This window comes from Arabidopsis lyrata (genome assembly GCF_000004255.2).
Source record: "Arabidopsis lyrata subsp. lyrata unplaced genomic scaffold ARALYscaffold_4, whole genome shotgun sequence".
Classification (NCBI taxonomy): Eukaryota; Viridiplantae; Streptophyta; class Magnoliopsida; order Brassicales; family Brassicaceae; genus Arabidopsis; species Arabidopsis lyrata.
The window spans coordinates 1,449,179-1,468,124 of record NW_003302552.1 but is presented as its reverse complement, the minus strand read 5'-3'; the positions used below and the strand labels follow the sequence as shown (position 1 = coordinate 1,468,124).

At 34.5% G+C, this 18,946-nt stretch overlaps 4 protein-coding genes across 6 annotated transcripts; 3 read left to right on the top strand and 1 right to left on the bottom strand.

Annotated features, from left to right (window-relative positions):
- Nucleotides 1-3,351: 3,351 nt before the first annotated feature.
- LOC110228932 (BTB/POZ domain-containing protein NPY4) lies at nucleotides 3,352-5,573 on the bottom strand. Its single transcript, XM_021027318.1, has 4 exons — nucleotides 5,178-5,573; nucleotides 5,028-5,097; nucleotides 3,881-4,945; nucleotides 3,352-3,800 (listed from the first exon to the last, which is right to left on the bottom strand). Exons 1-4 carry the CDS (start codon nucleotides 5,237-5,239, stop codon nucleotides 3,552-3,554), a joined length of 1,446 nt encoding a protein of 481 aa, XP_020882977.1. The 5' UTR covers nucleotides 5,240-5,573; the 3' UTR covers nucleotides 3,352-3,551.
- A 616-nt stretch (nucleotides 5,574-6,189) lies between these two features.
- Nucleotides 6,190-7,514, top strand: LOC110228954. Of its 3 annotated transcripts, none has more exons than XM_021027414.1 (5): nucleotides 6,190-6,292; nucleotides 6,640-6,711; nucleotides 6,794-6,866; nucleotides 6,929-6,994; nucleotides 7,070-7,514. In XM_021027414.1, the coding sequence occupies exons 2-5, from the start codon at nucleotides 6,680-6,682 to the stop codon at nucleotides 7,208-7,210; spliced, it is 312 nt and encodes a 103-aa protein (XP_020883073.1). In that variant the 5' UTR covers nucleotides 6,190-6,292; nucleotides 6,640-6,679; the 3' UTR covers nucleotides 7,211-7,514. The 3 variants fall into 3 exon arrangements, with proteins under 3 accessions (XP_020883073.1, XP_020883074.1, XP_020883075.1); XM_021027415.1 differs by lacking the exon at nucleotides 6,190-6,292 and adding an exon at nucleotides 6,300-6,390; XM_021027416.1 differs by lacking the exon at nucleotides 6,190-6,292 and having other exon boundaries at nucleotides 6,783-6,866.
- Nucleotides 7,515-7,844: 330 nt separating this feature from the next.
- On the top strand, nucleotides 7,845-10,785 carry LOC9314720 (serine/threonine-protein kinase SRK2J). Its single transcript, XM_021027413.1, has 9 exons — nucleotides 7,845-8,076; nucleotides 8,163-8,237; nucleotides 8,488-8,589; nucleotides 8,726-8,779; nucleotides 8,859-8,951; nucleotides 9,050-9,142; nucleotides 9,984-10,088; nucleotides 10,174-10,272; nucleotides 10,355-10,785. The coding sequence occupies exons 1-9, from the start codon at nucleotides 7,957-7,959 to the stop codon at nucleotides 10,631-10,633; spliced, it is 1,020 nt and encodes a 339-aa protein (XP_020883072.1). The 5' UTR covers nucleotides 7,845-7,956; the 3' UTR covers nucleotides 10,634-10,785.
- Nucleotides 10,786-16,697: 5,912 nt separating this feature from the next.
- On the top strand, nucleotides 16,698-18,270 carry LOC110229036 (K(+) efflux antiporter 4-like). Its single transcript, XM_021027773.1, has 6 exons — nucleotides 16,698-16,817; nucleotides 17,187-17,251; nucleotides 17,372-17,435; nucleotides 17,652-17,783; nucleotides 17,940-18,014; nucleotides 18,142-18,270. The coding sequence occupies exons 1-6, from the start codon at nucleotides 16,698-16,700 to the stop codon at nucleotides 18,268-18,270; spliced, it is 585 nt and encodes a 194-aa protein (XP_020883432.1).
- Nucleotides 18,271-18,946: the final 676 nt, after the last annotated feature.

Here is an 18,946-nt window from a genome sequence, read left to right as displayed (position 1 = left end):
CGTTGCGTATTCCTCCTCAGACTTATACATTTTCGCTAGTACAATCCTCTGCAGCCTCTCAGCCTCCCGCTTCGCTTCGTTAGTGTTGATCTTTGATTCTCAAGACAATAAGGAAGAAAACAGAGTATGAGAAACGATATTCTCTTTCTCAGAAAACACAACTTTATTAATATGAAAACTGAATGTAGTTTACAGACAATGTCTTTATATAGACTAGGAAAGACACAACATGAAACAACACAAACTAAGAGTTGTAACTCTTCACACATGTAAAAGACACGTCACTTAATGCATGAAATCAGTTAAAACTTAAAACATTACTAAGAAACTCAATTATATTCCAACAGTCCCCCTGAAAACTTTATTCTTCACTCCTGTTGCAACATGATTATGCTTGAACCTTTCTGACATCTTAACCTGTTCTCGAACCTCTGTCTTCAACACACACACTTGACCAACCTGAATCATACCCAAACAGTAACTAATTTCTTCTCATAAATCAAACCTGATGAGTTGATAAACCTGTTTACTCAGCCCATGTCTCCGCACTTAAGTTAACTGGAGATACTCTTTAATTGTATAGCTCCACATGGAATCACAAACCATCTTCATGAATATGTATCACATTTCTGTAACACTAGTGGCTCCACCGGAAACTTAGATCTTTCATAATTACTTGTATCTCTCAACATTTGTTCTAACTTGCTGAGCTAACAACCTCTTCATCACTGTCTCTTATGATTCTCAATCATAAATCTCTGTGTGCTCGACTGTATAGACATTAACACTTGATATATCTATAATTCTTTCCACTTTGTAGCTACACCAACAGTCTCTTTAATATCTAGAAGACTCTCCAAGAACCACTTGCTTCTAATGAAGCTCTCTCATTCTGATTTTATGATTTCAGATTGAATACTTTAGTCTGTCTTATAGACCAACAGACCAACTGTTAACTTGTTATAGCTGTAGAAACACCCGAACAATGCCTTTAAACTTGAGTCTTCATGTCTCGATATTCCTATAACCAGCTGATCCACTTTTCTTCTTGACTCTCAGACTTGAGCCATAAGAACCAATAACCAATTTACATTTCCTTGGTTTTATTCTTACTGGCTTATGCCGGTCACATCTTGATTTACTTACACAAGATGTTTCTCCATCTTTAGTTGAGAATTTGTTTGTTACTTCTTGGTGTCCCTGTTTTTCTCCATCTTTGGATTGTCCTAGCTGCCACTCACTCATTGATGACCTATGTTCAAACCTTTGATCACCATATACTTGGAGTCCTTGCGATCTTTTAAGAATCTGATAACTAACTCTGAGACTTAACTTTTGACAAACTATTTCTCAAAACTCTGGCAAATACTTGAAATCCTCTAAATCATCAACTTACTTTACTAAGCAAACTCCCTGATTATTCCTGAATAATCCTGCAATTTCTGTCTTTAAATGCTGAGCCTTAACTGATGTCCAAACAACCATGAACCCATATACCAATCAAGCAACCAAGGCGTCCCCGACTTTTATGAGCTTCCAGTAACTGTTCTTTACTAATCTTGAACCCAAGTTTGAATAAAAAAAACTCCCACAATGCCTTAACCAGAAACCACACTAACACCTAGTGTAAAATCTTAGCTAAAAACCTTGCACAGTGAACATACAAACTTGTGCTTTAACAAATCTTGGCTCTTTTCTTTACAGACTTGAAGATTTCATAACATCACAACCTTGCACAGTGAACATACAAACTTGTGCTTTTACAACCTTGCGACTTGCAGCGGATGCATACTTAATTTCACAAAGTTTTGAGTCTTGATGATGTCTTGTGCTTCGATCCAGACTACAACGATCTTATACTTGTCGTGATTTCAACATCGTTCCCAGCAAATTCTTGAACTAGAACTACCATAGATGTCAAATTTCTGATTCTTAGAGAGAGAATAACTTACGATTCAACTGATTTCACAAACCAGAAATCATTTGATCTGATTGGGATAACTCCATTGATTTTCTTTCTTCAACTTACCACGTCTTCTTCCAAGAACAGTCACAAGTTCACTTCTTCCATCGTTCTTGACATCGCAACATCTTCTTATTTTCTTCTCCTAAGTCGCGATGTTGAATAATTCAAATCCTCCGATTCTTTCGATTAACGACTTCACCGTCTTCCATGAAATCGAAGAGCCTCTGATACCAATTTGTGAAGGTTTATAATCGAACTGAGCTCACCAATACTTGAATCGATCTTTGTGATGAGATCTCGGAATGAATCAAAAGAAGAACAAAAGCAAGAACACACAGATTTAACGAGTTCGGGATCCTTGCCGGATTCCCTACATCTCGCCGGAGAATCTTCTCCAGAATCCACTAGAAACTTGGTGTATAACGTATCCTTTACAAACTTGTTCTCAAGCTCTCTCTCTCACTACCCAACCCCAAGAATCTCTCACTCTCTCTTAATCGCTCTGTAACAAACTGAAGAAGAAGAAGACACTGATTGAGTTGAGTTATCAGAGAAAAGACGTTATTGCCCTCCTTCTTTTGTTGCAACAACCCTAACCGTAGCACATGACTACCACATGCTTGTTTTCCTTTTTTGAATTTTCCACAAAAACGGTTTCCATTATAAGTTATATCATAGTTTAGTATTTAGTAAATTTTAAAATTTTGACAAAATTATGTTTTTAGTTTTTTATATTCATAGTACTAAAATAGTATAATATTTTTTTATTATATATTCTAATATAAATTTCCACCATCCCGCTAATTTTTATGTTGTAATACAATTTTTACATTATTTTTTAAAACGTTTATTTATCATATTTGAGTAAAGTATGTCTATTTTTAAAAATTCGAATCACAACATATTCCAAAAAATACTTTTTTTCTTAAATAAATAAATGAATCAAAATCGAATTAAAATTGATTTTAATTTAAATTCCGCCGTAACCATTACTTTACTAAAGATAAATGATAAAGATTCTTGAGAGAATAATTTAAAAATAAATAAATGCCAATATCATTGCCTTTAAATAAGTTCCAACTCCAAACTTTCTTTGTCAAATATACTTCAGTTTTAATAATATAGATAATTTGTTTCTTTTTTCTGTTTACCATTTGTAAAATTAACATAGACCATGGAGGGAAATACTCATTGCAACTTTTTTTAAAGCTAACAAAATATGACTTTATTTTCTTAAAAATTACGATTTATTTTCTAAAATCATAAATTTTACAGTCATGAATTTAAAATAAAGCTTACAGTAAAAATCTCAACCAATCGACCCCTAATTGGTTTATAGATAATTGCGGTTTTTCTTTTGGGTTACGGACAAATACAAATGAGAGTTTTCTCTGATTTTAGTCTCATTAAAAATTGAGATTGGAACGGCTTCAAGCCCAGACACAAAACCCATTACTACCTGACCCATTTACGAAGGTCAGGACCAAAATGTTTCCAATTCAGGAAAAACAATAACCAGGAAAAACTCAAAGTTTGATGTAAAGTTCTGAAGAAACATATGATAAAAGATTCAATAATGCTGAGATCAAAACTCTTTCTCATGGTCCCATTCATCATCCTCAGTGTTTAGAGTCGTTGTGGTGAGCTCAGGAGTACTGTATCCTGTTGATGAACCATTGGCTCTGAGCTGTTCAAAGAAGAGAACTTGCACTATCACTCGCATTGGCAAACGTTCGTTCTGCACAGCATGTTCACACGCTTCCGCTGATAGTTTCCTGCAATCCATTAACCCGCATACTCTCTTCTTCTCGCTCTTGCTAACACCCGAATGTTCCTGAACATTTCCAAATCAAAACCCATTAAAAATCAAGAATCTTTATGAGAAACTACAAGTGAATATGGATCTTGTTTTACCTTGAGAAACATGTCTATGGCGCGATATAACCCGTCATGAGACTGTCTTGGGAAGCTAGAGAGTGTCTCCGCGAGAGAGAGGAAGTTCTGAAGAGGAAGATTAGGATCTCTTGATTTCTCAGCTAAGTATCCATCTATGAGTTTTGCAACAGATGCTTTCGAATGAGTTTTCGGATCACGGTTCATAAACTCCTTCACTAGGCTCTGCACCATATCCAAATCATACATCAAGATATCATTCACTGTTGTTTCTTCAAGCTGCTCACTGATTCTTTTCTTTAACCTCTCTTTCACTGTTTCTTCATATCCAAGAAAGATCGATGCTCGATGTAACTTGGTCAAGAAACTAGAAGAAACACTTCTTTTCTCACCTGGTATAAGCTCAATGATTGTATCAGTTAAAGATTTATCAACGATTTGCATTGAGCCTTTACTAAAACCAGCTATTCTTCTTTTTGCATAAGCGTGTAACGCTTCTCCAATAACGGTATTCGGGACTTTCCCTTTCGCCTTGATTGCTTCAATGGCTTGTTTATACAATTCCATATGAAGATCGCATAAATCTTCTACCCACCAGTCTTTTGGAACCGCATCTTCTGGTTTTTTCACGTTCTCAAGCTTCTTCTTCCTGTTGTAACTGTAAGACCACTTGACTTTCAACGTGTCTATCGAAGCTGTAGAAGCAATAGAGTCAAGACAACGCTTCAAGAGCTCCTCTGAGTAATTAGACAAGAGATCTTTTGTGGTCTGAAGCACAATTATAGAATCTTTCCAACTACGGAAGATGGTTGAGTTCAAGAAAACATCAATCTTGTAAACAAGATTGCTTTTCTCAAACGTTTCATTCATCTCCAAGAACTCAGCCGCGCAACGAGCTGCTACTACATTGTAAGCGTTTAAAGTAACCGTGATGCCGTAACAGAACTTGACACAAATCTCAAACGCAACAGAACCACCAGGAATCTCTGATATGTCAATCTCATCAATTTGGTTCTTCTTCTCCTCTTCATTTTTTGATGTTGCTATGAGTCTCTGCAAGAATCCGCTTTTCGACAGCAATGGGAACTGAAAACACACACACAAAACATAAACACTCTTGCTTTTGCTTGTTCTTTGATGTTTTAAAAGGTAGATTTTGTTTGCATACCTTATGCAGATAGAATTTGACATTGCCTATGATGATGATGATCTCTGTTTCTAACTCAGTTGTTGCATACCTAAGAGCCAAAAAACAGACAATTTCTAAGAAAAACATTGCTTAAAGAGACATAGAGGTAAATATCTGTTTTCTACAAACCTAACATTGTCTCCTTTAGATTGAAATGAATCAGGCTTGGTTCCAAGTTTCATAAACTTCATTTTTTTCTGTCTCTCTTTTAAGAAGTTACAAGACTTTCAAGATCGTTAAACACAAAAGAGAAACAAAGCTAAGAAGAGATCTATGCACAATCTTGCTCTCAAGAAAGCTTAAAAGGGTTACTTCACAAGAAAGATTGTTTTATATACATGTAAACAAATATATAATTTACAGAGAAAACTTAGAGATTCACAACAACACACCCACCAACCTCTCAAGGCTCGAAAACCCAAACACCACGCTTGTTTGTTTGTTTTTTTAACTCTTTTTTTTTTCTAAGTGCTTAGCACATGAACTCCTCTTTTTGGTTGCCCATTGTGTAATGTTAAAAAATAAACCCAAGATTTTTGACTACGGCAAAAAAAAAAAAAAAAAACGAATCCAATGGTTGCATCTTTGTGATTTGGGTGATGAATGAAAAAAATAATGGAAAAAAATAAGTGTTTTAAGCAGTTCTCTGCAGTAACCAGAATTTCTTGGTAACATTTATTCAAAGGACAAAACGAATCAAATCTTTTTGTATGTTTTCTATAAAGATGGTTAAGCGAAAAGCATAACAACAGAGAAGTCAGAGATACACATATTTTCTACTTTTTAACATACTTTAAAATTTAATCAAGGATCAAAATCTTGGAGTGGTTCAAAGAACCCTTAAAGAAAAAATACAACTACAACTATCTATACCAAGTGTGTTATGTTACATTTAGTCAACTGTATGAAATTTTCTGTTCTAAATCATTTAGTCAAGCCCGCACAGATTTGTTTTTGGGGTTTTTTCGCAAAAAATCTCGTATTAATTTAAGTTAAATTTGATTTACAGTATATATTAGACAATTATTTTATAGGACGTAAATTTGTTTCCCAACAATGTCACAAAAAATGGTTTTCGGCCCAAAGTACAATGGACCGGCCCATTAGCCCAGTCAACTCCATTGTAGAAGAGAGGACTTGATTTTGGGTGAGAGATTGCAGGACACAAACGAGTGTGTGAGAGAGAAGAAGACAATCGTCAAGTGTTGTTATTGGTGGTGAAGTTATAAGAATTCGACGAAAGGGTACGTACTTGAATTTTCAAGATTTTTTACTAATAAAAGAACTTCCTTTTTGATAATTTATCTATATATGCACACCAGTTGCTCGACGAATTGTCTAAGTAAGATATTCCTTTTCTTAATCTGTGTTTTTTTGTTCTCATGTTTGTTTGGTTCGTTATGTTTCTTCCTTTAATCAGCTAATTTGAATGATATAATTATCTGGGTTTTGCTGTTGTTCGAATTTGTGATCATACCCTTCAGATTTTTAGAATCATATCTTCTCTAGTGATATGTGTGTGGATGAATCAGTGCTTTTTATATGCTTTTGTCAATTATCTTCTCATGAAATTTTGATTCATTGTGATCAGCTGAAGACCAGTATAGGAAGAAGTTGATCATTTTGTGAACATGGATCCTAATCATACCGACGATCTATTAAAGTGCGTCTTTTTGTTACAGTTTTACGCTTATTTTCGTGTGTATGCGTATGATGATTTACTGTTGTTAGCAGCACATCAACAGCCATTTGGAGAAGCAAAATGAATTGCTCACAGAAACTCGTAAAACCATGACTCAAGAACTTCAAAAACTCGAGGTTTGTTGATGAAACTTAGTGTACATTAGCTCTTTTCAATCTCACGTACATTTGTTGTTTAGGTGGAAGAAGAGATGATGATGCGGAAATTCTATGAGCTAATGTCTACACATCGCTTAAATAAGAAGGTTTGTTTAATGATCGTTGTTTTTTGAAGATGTTCATGGTGGATTTGATTGAGATTGATGTTGGTTCTTTTGAAGAAAACGAAGGAGACTCAAAATGTGTCACAAGGTAAAGAAATAGTGGAAGTGGAAGCGGAAGCCGAAGATACTTCCAGTACATCGAGGGAGTTAATCGTATATGTGAGAAAAAGGAAAAAGAATCAAAAGCCAACACAATGAAGATTTCCATGTCTCTGTTTAAGTGATGGAACAATATCAGCTTCTTCTTTCAGCAACAACTAAATTCTACGAACTGAATTTATCAAGATTGTTTTTTTTGGTTCATTGATCTTTAAGTTGTTTTTGAGTGATGAAAATCGTTTCAATTGCTCGATAGTCGATACAAGTAGTCATATGAACCTTGTAAGATGTTCTTGGTGTCATTAGAGTTTCATCTGATCCTATGTGAGACTATAATTAATAATATGTAATCGTGAACCAAGGAGAAGAATTGTGAGATATATGAATACCACATCCATGTAAACGGTGACGCGTATGCAGCCTATTCAAAACTTCAAAACCACAATCCAATGATCTAATCTTGCTTGAGAGGTAAATTTCAACAGTTTCGAGTATCTTTAAACCCATACAAGAAATAGTAAAAGTGATACTTGTAGAGGTAAAAATTGATATATATATATGGGTGGGTCCATAGCTTAGTAGACTTAAGAAATGTCTATTAGGTATCCTGAAAAGCTCTTTCAAGTTTCAACACTTTTATTCGAGTATTCGTCATATTTGCTACGTGTAAACTAAATTACTTTTTTTTTGTGTGTGAGATTTAATAACTTCGTTCTTTCCCACTCTCTCTCTATATATATATCTCTAGTCTCTAAAGATATTTTGGAAGAGAAGATTCATCAAAAAAAAAAAAAGATATTAAAGGACCATTTTAAGGAAGTGAGAACAAAAAAGTAGTTGTAACGATGGAGAAGTATGAGATGGTGAAGGATTTGGGATTTGGTAATTTCGGTTTGGCTCGGCTTATGCGTAATAAGCAAACAAACGAGCTTGTGGCTGTCAAATTCATCGATCGAGGCTATAAGGTTTTTAGTTATTTTTTTTGTTTGTTTGTTCTTTTCTCTGATACTAAGAACTTTGAGGTTGTTACCAAACTTGTTGTTTGATGCAGATAGATGAGAACGTTGCAAGAGAAATAATCAATCATAGAGCTCTCAACCATCCCAATAGTGTTCGGTTTAAAGAGGCAAGTGAAATATTTTAGTTCGTTAAGGAAGTGAATATTAGGTTATTTATTTTTGTCCTTTACTCGAATCTCTTAGTTCACATAATTCAAAAACCTGTCTCGTCGTTGACTTTGAATTCGGATTCTCCTAAAACTCGTTTCTAACTTCGTGAAAGGTCCAAAGATTTTATTCGATATAGGAAACTTCAAAAAATATGGCACTTTGACGCTAATAAAAAATATATTGAAACTTGGTGTGTTGATGATTTAGGTTGTTCTAACTCCGACACATCTTGGGATTGTAATGGAGTACGCAGCTGGAGGAGAACTATTTGATCGGATATCTAGCGCGGGTCGATTTAGTGAAGCTGAGGTTTGGAAATGAAATTCTTGTTTTTTTTTTGTCGACACATACATTTTGTCGAAAATAAGATGATAATTTTGATTACCACATTTTTGATTCATTATACCCTCATTAATATCTATTAATTTATTTATTTTACTTGCAGGCAAGATATTTCTTTCAACAACTCATTTGTGGAGTCCATTACTTACATGCCATGGTAAATTGATTGTACACACCAAATTGTAATTATAATAGTTGTGTTATGGTTTTATTAATGAAATTTTTTACTTTTGCAGAAAATATGCCACAGAGATCTGAAATTAGAAAACACATTGCTTGATGGAAGCCCAGCACCACGTTTAAAAATTTGTGATTTTGGCTACTCAAAGGTTTTTATTTTATTTTTATTAGTTCATTTCTTTTCAATTTTTGTAACATAAAATCTAAACTTCTGAATGTATAATAATAATTTCTAAATTTTGGACAGTCTTCTGTTCTGCATTCCAACCCAAAATCAACGGTGGGAACTCCGGCATATATAGCACCGGAAGTTTTTTGTCGATCGGAATACGATGGAAAGGTAAATTAAATTATTTCCATTTTTAATAATGATGAATATATATATATTTTTTTTTTCCTAATAACAAAGATATTTACAAGTCTGAATTCCACTTTCAATAGTGTTTTTAGGTGGACATTCCACTTTCAATAGTTATAAAACCATAATTCATGGAAAAAGAGTAGTAAACGACAAAAGCTAGCTTGCTTCCTATATCCACTTCACATGACATTTGTTACTAGTCTTCTATGGTAAATTGTATACTACTATATATCGACTTTATCCAATATCTATTCAAATTAAATGGCCACTGTCAAATAACCAACGTCAGCAAAATGTTCATTGGTCAACTTAATATTTGTTTTGGGAAGTAACTTGCACAATTATATTTCGTGGTGTTGCCTTTAAAGTTATCAATATACTTTGCTAAGAGGACAATTGTCCATTTCGAATAGACCAACTGTAAGTGTAACTAAATGAAAAACATACTACCAAATGTGTGGTAGTCTAATAGCAATAGATCAACCTTTTGGAAGCGATAATTTCTGTTCAAAATTTGTTTTAATTCGAAAAAACAAAATTTAAATCCAAATAAACATAAGTATAACAAAATAAACCAAGACTTCTTTAAGAAAAATTTTAATGATCAACATTCCTATTTTTACATCCCACTATTCATACAAAAAACTAGTATGTAACAACCAGAATTCGAACCTGAACATGTTCTACTCCTTAAGTCGGAGGAAATTTAATTCGAGGTCACGATTTTTTGTTCGAAATAAAATAAAAATTATACTAATGTTTATTGATTACAGATTTACAATATAACTTGAGGTTGTTTGATTTATATATCATTCTACAGTCAGTTGATGTGTGGTCTTGTGGAGTGGCACTCTATGTTATGTTAGTAGGAGCTTATCCTTTCGAAGACCCTAAAGACCCTCGCAATTTCCGAAAAACTGTTCAGGTATTTTTTTTAATGTATAAAATAAACGAAGTGATCATCTATATAATCACACAATCATATGTCATTTTTGGGTTGGAAATTACAGAAAATAATGGCTGTACAGTACAAGATTCCAGGATATGTTCACATATCAGAAGACTGCAGAAAGTTATTATCTCGTATATTTGTTGCCAATCCGTTACATGTAAGTATAGATGGATTTTTAACCTTATTGTTTACCTGCCAATCAACTTCTTTAAATGTTTGTTGTTTTGTAACTATTATAGAGAAGTACGCTTAAAGAGATTAAGAGTCATGCATGGTTCGTAAAGAATTTGCCAAGAGAACTAAAGGAGTCAGCACAAGCTATTTATTACCAAAGGAATGTTAATCTTATTAACTTTTCTCCTCAAAGAGTAGAGGAGATTATGAAGATAGTTGGTGAGGCAAGAACCATTCCAAACCTTTCTCGCCCGGTCGAATCGCTTGGACCAGGTAAGATAGATGATGAAGAAGAAGAATATTTGGATGCTAATGATGAAGAATGGTATGATGATTACGCATAAACAATAAAAATGTATTTCATGTTGTCAAATTATGAAGTATTTGTAATTTTATATGTGATCTTTGGTTTTTCTTTTCCTTGTTGGTTTAGTGAACATAGTAACAAAATTAGTGTAAAGGTTTTGTTTTAAGAAAACGTTTGGTAACTTATGTTCAGTTTTGTTCGAATATAGGGATTTAGAAAACGAATTAATTTGTTTCTTTTTCTTTTGAATCATATTTTTGACTTAAATCGGTTCAACTCTGTTTAAGTTTTCTAGTTTTTCCTCTAGTAACAAGCACAATATTGGTAATGATAATTCATTCTGTTTCTACTTAAAGATGGTAAAGATAAATGGAGTCCAGTTTTGGCATGTGTAACACACTATACTCCACATTATCTAAAACGAAAATCTTTTTTATTTTTATGAATTCATAATAATGTTAAAATATTTTACATTTAAAAATGTTGAATCTACTATTACTGAATATTACTAAAGCAATACTCACTAAACAAGTAAACAACTAAATTTGTTTTGTTTTTACAAATAAAAATGTTTTGGAAAGTTAACCTAAATAGGATGATCTTCACCAACGCATCTCACTAACTTTTCACATTAGTAGCTTTGGTATGTAGGTAACCCTCTCACTTCAAATCCTTAACCAAGAAGATAGATTTGTCAAAGTCCGGATATTTCAAAGAGTCTCCAAGGCATACTACAATTTTTGTGAACACATAAATTTTATTTAATGAATCTGTGTATGTGTCTTCACTCTTCAGGTTAACACCAGTGGAGAGATCCTGAAATTTATTTTAAGACCCATCCCAACATCAACAGTGAAAAGTTAAATCATTGAATCGAAACAATCGATTTTGAAAAGTTAACAAATAAAAGGTGATGGTAAAATAGGGTTCCTTTATAAAGGGTTTCGGAAAAGAAAAAGCGTTTAGCTAAGAATGATTGTGGTATATTAACATATAAATATAAGCAAGTGCTGATTTATTTAAGAAAATCAGAGTGGCGCAGCGGAAGCGTGGTGGGCCCATAACCCACAGGTTTACTTTTCATGCTGTTAATTATGGGCCGGACCAGGCCCAAATTACAAAGTATCATCCTCAATACATTTTTCACCAAAAGATTCCACATGTTCTCATTTTTATGGTCTCTATTTCTTCATTTTCTTCTTCAAATTACTATCAGCTCACCCAAAATAGGTAAAGGGGTCAAAAACTTCTCAGGCTGCGTTAACCAACGTTACAACTTACAACGTTCTATTTTTTACGGATTCAAAACAAAACGACGAACCCATAACTTAACCTATTGACATGAAACACATATTCTAAGAATGGATTGCCCTTTTGATATGATAGGCTACCTTTTCCCTATCCCTTATGATTTTGGGGCTCTTAAGCCCAAGAACGACCAGTCTTGTGGTGGTACGGAAGACAGAGACACAAAGTTATGATATATATCGAAGTATGTCTCTCTACCTTTTACATGGACTAATCCACTAATCTTTAATGAATTATGTTTGAAACCCATGAAACTTAACATAGGGTCGAGTTCTTTAACTCAAATAGAATGATTCAAATTCAAGTATGATATATTATCATTCATAAAAGTTCATTAACAAAAACTTCTCTGCAAACTTATTTATTATCACGCGGTGACCGACAAGGTTATGACAAGGAGACAAAAGGACAAAAGTCATGATGAGCCTCTATTACAAAGGCTGGCCACTGAGCCACCTTTGGAACATGATAGAACTCTCGTTTGGTAGATATTCTGCCGTGTGTCCACCTCCCTATAATCAAAACGCCCCCAAAAAAATTAAAATTACAATAGATTTTTCAAATGGAAATGCAATAAAAATAAAAATGTTAAGATGAAACAATTAAGAAGACTTGCTTTGACTGTAGCAAATGTCATCTTATTGGAAAAAGTTCTCGTGTATCTGTCAAGAAAAAGGCAAGAATGATTCTTACGTGAGTTTGAGAGGTTTTTGATACGTCTAGAAAATGAACAAGAGAGATCTAAAACAAAAATTGTATATATATTACCCAGCGATTTGATCTTTTATCATCCAAGGCCTCCAGTCATCAGTGATGGAGTAATTTAGAGATTTTATCCAGGCCTGAGTTGCTTGGAAAGGCATTGTTATGTCATGATCACCACTGCTCACCATATATAAACCGCACAAATAAAACCTCTATAAATTAATAAAATTTAGTAAAATACATTGGTCCCAATTTTATTAATTTATAGAGGTTTTACGGTAATTTGATAGAAACTAAAACACAAAAAACCATTTATAATTTGAATTTGTTTCGGTTCGGTTTGATTCAACTTCGGGTTGGTTTTTCAGTTTTGATTTGGTTTGATTGTACTTAGAAAAGTCATCTAAAATATACATATGGTTTTTAGTAAAAAAAAATTATTTACGTAATATGAATGTGCCTATAACTTAGAAAAATATTAAATTTTAATAAAATTTGGTTCAAAGAGCTATCATGGAATCAAACATCCTTAAATTGGCAAGATCCTCGGACTCTAGAATATGATTCAGAGATCCAAAAGATTATACACTATCAAAAGCTAGCTCATCAATTGCCAGATTCCTTTGCTGACCCAAACAAAGTAACCAAATCGTACATACCAGCTTGCAATGCACCTGTACGAATAACTGTCCCAACGGGACAAGTTCAAGTTGCTACAGAGTCTGCATCACGAAATAAACGTGGCAGACCTCTAGGTTCCAAAGACAAGAATCCACGGAAATCAAAGAAAGGTGCAATAGTTGAAACCGGGATTCCCAATATAACAGACATAGCCGCGGCTGAGACTCACTCTAATGAACCACCGAAAGAGGTTCGGGACGCCGAATCTTTTGGTTCTGAAGAGATCGATAACGATGAGATCTCTATCAATTACAACATGTCTGGAACCCAATGGAACAGAAAAGAAGTCGACTTGAATGCACTCTTTGCATACAAAGTAGCACTTGATATTGCGAACACGCAAGAGGATCTAGAACCCACGTCTATCACACAGTGCACTCATAGAACAGACTGGCTAAAATGGAAAGAAGCCATAAACGTGGAGTTAAAGAGTCTCAAACTCAGGAATGTTTTTGGTCCGATCATCCAGACACCATTCAATGTCAAACCAGTGGGCCATAAATGGGTCTTTGTGCTTAAGAGAAACGAACTCGGTGAAGTCGTTCGTTATAAAGCACGGCTTGTAGCACAAGGATTCTCACAGAGACCCGGAATCGATTATGAGGAGACTTATTCTCCGGTGGTGGATGCAACTACTTTTTGATTCCTCATAAGTCTGGCCATAAGAGAAAATATAGATTTGCGGTTAATGGATGTTGTCACCGCATATCTCTATGAGCCCCTGGACAATGAAATATACATGAGATTACCAGATGGCATAGAGCTTAAAGATAAGCATGCATCTCGAGATCAGTACTGCATCAGGCTGAACAAATCCTTGTATGGACTGAAACAAAGTGGACGTATGTGGTATAACCGGTTAAGTGAATATCTCATCAGAGAAGGCTACAAAAACGATCCCATCAGTCCATGCATTTTCATCAAGAACTACTCAAACAAAGGATTTGTAATCATAGCAGTTTACATGGATGATCTAAACATCCTCGGAACATCTGGTGAAATCTCCCAAACAGTCGACTGCTTGAAAGCAGAATTCGAAATGAAAGACCTAGGTAAAACTAAATTCTGTTTGGGTTTACAACTTGAGTACGTCAAAGGAGGAATCCTTGTGCATCAATCGGCTTATACTGAAAAAGTACTCAAGCGATTCAACATGGACCAGGCCCACCCATTGACCAGCCCAATGGTTGTTCGGAGCTTAGAATTGGACATTGATCCACTTGGTCCCAAGAAGGACGATGAAGAAATTCTCGGTCCAGAAAAGCCATACCTCAGTGCTGTAGGAGCGTTAATGTACCTGGCTAGTCACACTAGACCAGACATTTGCTTTGCCGTGAACCTCCTAGCTCGCTTCAGCTCATGTCCAACTCAGAGGCACTGGAACGGTATCAAACACCTCCTAAGATACCTTCAAGGTACTAAAGACTTAGGACTGTTTTACACTAACCACAACAAGGATGGACTAGTTGGTTTTGCTGATGCAGGATATCTTCAAGATCCGCACACTGCCAAGTCTCAAACTGGTTATGTGTTCACGCATGGAGGAACAACTATCTCTTGGAGATCGATGAAGCAGACAACCACTACCACTTCATCAAACCATGCAGAACTTTTGGCCATTCACGAAGCCAGCAGAGAATGTGTTTGGCTACGATCCATGACTCAGCTAGCACATCTGGTCAGATTGTGGTATGGACGAAGACAAGGAGCCTACGGTGTTGTATGAAGACAATGCAGCATGTATCGCTCAACTCAAGGAAGGTTATATCAAAGGAGATCGGACGAAGCACATCCTACCGAAATTCTTCTCAACCTCGGATTGGCAGAAGGATGGTACGATCAGCGTTCAACAGGTCCGATCAAGCGAGAACTCCGCCGACCTTTTCACCAAATGATTGCCCGCTTCAACACTCCGGAAGCTCATCCAATAAATAGGAATGCGTAGACATAGAGATCTACAGTGATGCTCTAATCAGGGGGAGTAATGCGTGTTGTACTCTTTTTCCTTCACCATGGTTTTTCCCACTGGGTTTTCTTGGTAAGGTTTTAATGAGGCAACATTCCCCTACGCATTATCGAGATCCCGATTGACCATCAGGACCGGTTACTCTGTCCAAGGGGGAGTGTTATAATACATCATATTGGACTTATAACTGGGCCCAATAAGCCAATCAGGGTTATTCATTATGTGTTGTATCCCGATGTACTTCTATATATTCCCTTGAGGATCAATAAAATAATTAGTTCTACAACAGTTTTTAGTTTTTCTAAACGGTTTTTTGACTGAAAGATGGAGACTTGATCTTAAGAGATTAATTAGGCTGCATATGTCTCTCTCTATTCTGTGTTTGAAGAACAAACAAAAATTTTTTTAAAAAAAAATAATAGGCTGCATATCTTCTTTTGTTTCAAATTTTCTTTTCAGTCTTAAATAAAACATTTTCTGTTATCATATAATAAAAATGAAAATATTTGTACATGAATAGTTATCAAATTTAGTTGAGAAAGTGGATAAAATTTTACAACTATTCATGAATTATACTTTAAAAAACCGATACGAGCTCGTATCCAAATTTATTTTTACTTTTAAATGAATATGAAATCCTTTCGGTCTTAAATAAAACATCTCATTTATTTTTGAGGAATTCCTCAAAATACCATGATTTTGGTTTTGTTTCCAAAAATACCACTAATACCAAATTATTGTTCAATGGTATGGAGTTTTAAATCTTTGATTGGGGTTGATTATTGTACATTTAGGGTTTAATATTTAGGGGGTAGAGTTAGAGTTTAGAAATTGAAAATTAAAAATTTAATTTTAGTTTTGTGGTATTTTTGCCCTAAAAACAAAAATGATGGTATTTTAGAGAATTACCCTTTATTTTTTGAGCCAATATTATTGTTCTTTATTATATTCAATATTTCTGGTTTTTCTGTTTCAGTTGGTGGCGTTTGATATAGGAAAATGGATCAAGGAGACTCTCAAATGTGTTGCATAAATGACGTGGAGAAATAGAAGAAGATGATTGGAATTAGTATTAGTGACACGTGATGCTCTAAGAGCATCTCCAATGGATGCATTATTGGGTTCTCTTTCAAGGTTCTCTTGAAAAAAATGTTGAAAAATAAATCAAAACTATGAATTATGAAGAGAGACAGCTCTCTTGAGAGAAATATAGAGTAGTATGAGAGACGATGACGTGGCGTATTCTCAGCCGTCGATTTTTTTTGTCAAAAAAAACAAAAAAAGCGTCAAAAAAAAAGAAAGGAAAGAAGCATTTCACGTTTTCATTTCCCGACTGTTTCTCTCTCTTTCTTTGCGAGAGATGGCGATGACAATCGATTGTCTCCGACGATTGAGGTCCAATGCCACGAGTGCCAAACCTAAGGAAGATAGTTTCGCTGATATGATCGATCGGGCACTTGAGAAAGAGTTTCCTGATAATGACCAGAACGAAGGTTCCTCTCTCACTAGATCTTCATTGTTCTGCATTTCTTCAATTTCTTACGTTCCCTGTGGAGCTAGGGTTTTTGTCTTCAGAGATCAGTTTTTCTTTAGGGATTTCAATTTTGTGATAATTGATCCTTCTCTAGGGATTTATCATTGATTAGCTAAGTGGTCTAGACTCTAGACGCTTTGTGCTCACATTTAGTCTATCTAGGTTTATAGATTTCTCAAGGTTAATGGCTTTTACCAATTAATGAATTGTGAACTCTTTCAATATGCGTTTTTTGTGAAATGCTTTTGCAGTTCCTGATCCAGGAAGCTTCAATAATAGTGTTGCTGATTAACAGGTTTGTTGTTGCAAGATTTGATCTTTGTTTGATTGCTCTTACGCAGCACACTACTCAATGTTGTCTTTTCTTTCCATTAAGCTATTTGTTATGCTTATTAGGCTGTTCTAGAGACTGTTGCTCGAGTTAAGCCTAAGAAAAATGAAACCAAGACCAAGGAGGAGAAGTGAGTTTTTTCTGATGCATGCATTGCCCTGTTTGGAGTCGATTTGTGCAAGTAGTGGATGTTATTTAATTTTGTTTCACAGGTTAAAGAAAACTATAACATATGAGTATTTTGTTCTAGATCGTTCTTCAATTTGGATAATGAGAATGGCGTAGAAGATACTCCGAGACTGATAGATAGGAAGGTAAGCTTAAATAGTCTCAAGTCATTTGTGATATATATGTTGAAAAATGTAATCGTTTGTAAAAGCATTCTCGTAATGTGACTTTGCTGCAATTTTAATCCAAGACAACGTTTTTATAATGTCCAGTCCAAAATCCAATGACCCTGTACTGCAGCTAGATTTAAAGTAAGTATAGCATTCGTAAGATAAGTTCTTCGTTCGGTTATATTTTGTTAGTATCTAACTTACTGTTTTTTGTTGGGGGCATCTCTCTTAAAACGGTACATTTGTAGGTTGATATCAGATTTGGTCGTCGTCATTGTTTCTGCTACTTGTGGTGGAATTGCCTTTGCATGTGCTGGTCAACCGGTCCGCACACACTTCCTTTGCAAAGCTTGTAACTTTCAATATTATTTTGTTAGCATTGAGTATCCAGCTTTCCGGCATTGTAGAAACGATTTTTCTAGCTCTTAACTGATCAAACCATGACAGTGTTATTTAATTTCTACACTACTTATATGGCAGGTCATTACTGGGTATCTATTGGCTGGATCTATCATTGGACCGGGCGGGTTAAGCTTTGTTAGTGAAATGGTGCAGGTAGCTTACATCAGCTTTATTATACTTCAAAGTTCATCTTTTGTTGTCTTCATATACGTTTGGAAGTTTTCATGAGTACAAGATTGCCTGGACAACGATTTGATTTATAATTTTTTGTGTAGCACAGGTTGAAACAGTAGCTCAGTTTGGTGTTATCTTTCTCCTTTTTGCTTTAGGATTAGAATTTTCTGCAGCGAAGGTTTTGCATGTTTCCACTCTCTTATATTTGTCTGGTTTCTTTGTTCGAACCGATTGAACCGAATAACTAATCGTTTTTTTTTTTTTTTTTGCAAATTTATTTTCAAATGTTTGAAATTATTGTATGTTTAATATGTTATGAACTAGATTTGAACCCGCGGTACACCGCGGGGCTATAATTTTTTTTTAAAAAATCTAAATATAATTAGTTTTGTTTATTAATAGAGAGTATAATATAATATTTCGACCTATTTTATAAATGTACCATCCATATATCTATATTAATAGTTTTGAGTATATTAATTGTGTTTTAGGTTTAAATGGTATATCTATATATAGTTATATACACTTAAACGACATTTGGCTTTCTTCTTCTTTTTGCCTCAGTTTAAGAGAAAGATTTTTCTTGCGGTACACCGCGGAGCTATTATTTTTAAAAAAAGATTTTTCTTCCTTAAACTTCCAAATCTAGATTTTACCCCGCGGTACACCGCGGGTCGATTTTTTTACAACAAAAAAATTATTTTGCAAAATTTTAAGTTGTATTTGTTTTGTTAATATTATTTATTTTGTTTAGTGTTTCTGATTTTATAATTAAATTTTGATTTTTAATTCTAGGATTTCATCCATCGTATATTGTTTAATATTGTTTAATATTAATATTGATCTAAACCTGTTGCACCATATAACCCCGTCCCGTAAAATTAAACATCATTTGTTATTTTTTTTGAATA

Bases quoted from the DNA above. Each gene is read 5' to 3' on its own strand.
- LOC110228932 (XM_021027318.1), bottom strand. From the start codon at position 5,239: ATGAAGTTTATGAAACTTGGAACCAAGCCTGATTCATTTCAATCTAAA. The intron at 5,098-5,177 runs GTTTGTAGAAAA...TTTGGCTCTTAG, and splicing joins TCTAAAGGAGACAATGTTAG to GTATGCAACAACTGAGTTAG. The intron at 4,946-5,027 runs GTATGCAAACAA...GTGTGTTTTCAG, and splicing joins TCAAATTCTATCTGCATAAG to TTCCCATTGCTGTCGAAAAG.
- LOC110228954 (XM_021027414.1), top strand. From the start codon at position 6,680: ATGGATCCTAATCATACCGACGATCTATTAAA. The intron at 6,712-6,793 runs GTGCGTCTTTTT...GCACATCAACAG, and splicing joins CATACCGACGATCTATTAAA to CCATTTGGAGAAGCAAAATG. The intron at 6,995-7,069 runs GTTTGTTTAATG...GTTCTTTTGAAG, and splicing joins CACATCGCTTAAATAAGAAG to AAAACGAAGGAGACTCAAAA.
- LOC9314720 (XM_021027413.1), top strand. From the start codon at position 7,957: ATGGAGAAGTATGAGATGGTGAAGGATTTGGGATTTGGTAATTTCGGT. The intron at 9,143-9,983 runs GTAAATTAAATT...ATCATTCTACAG, and splicing joins GATCGGAATACGATGGAAAG to TCAGTTGATGTGTGGTCTTG. The intron at 10,089-10,173 runs GTATTTTTTTTA...TGGAAATTACAG, and splicing joins ATTTCCGAAAAACTGTTCAG to AAAATAATGGCTGTACAGTA.
- LOC110229036 (XM_021027773.1), top strand. From the start codon at position 16,698: ATGATCGATCGGGCACTTGAGAAAGAGTTTCCTGATAATGACCAGAAC. The intron at 16,818-17,186 runs GTTTTTGTCTTC...TATGCTTATTAG, and splicing joins ACGTTCCCTGTGGAGCTAGG to GCTGTTCTAGAGACTGTTGC. The intron at 17,784-17,939 runs GTCCGCACACAC...CTTATATGGCAG, and splicing joins TTGCATGTGCTGGTCAACCG to GTCATTACTGGGTATCTATT.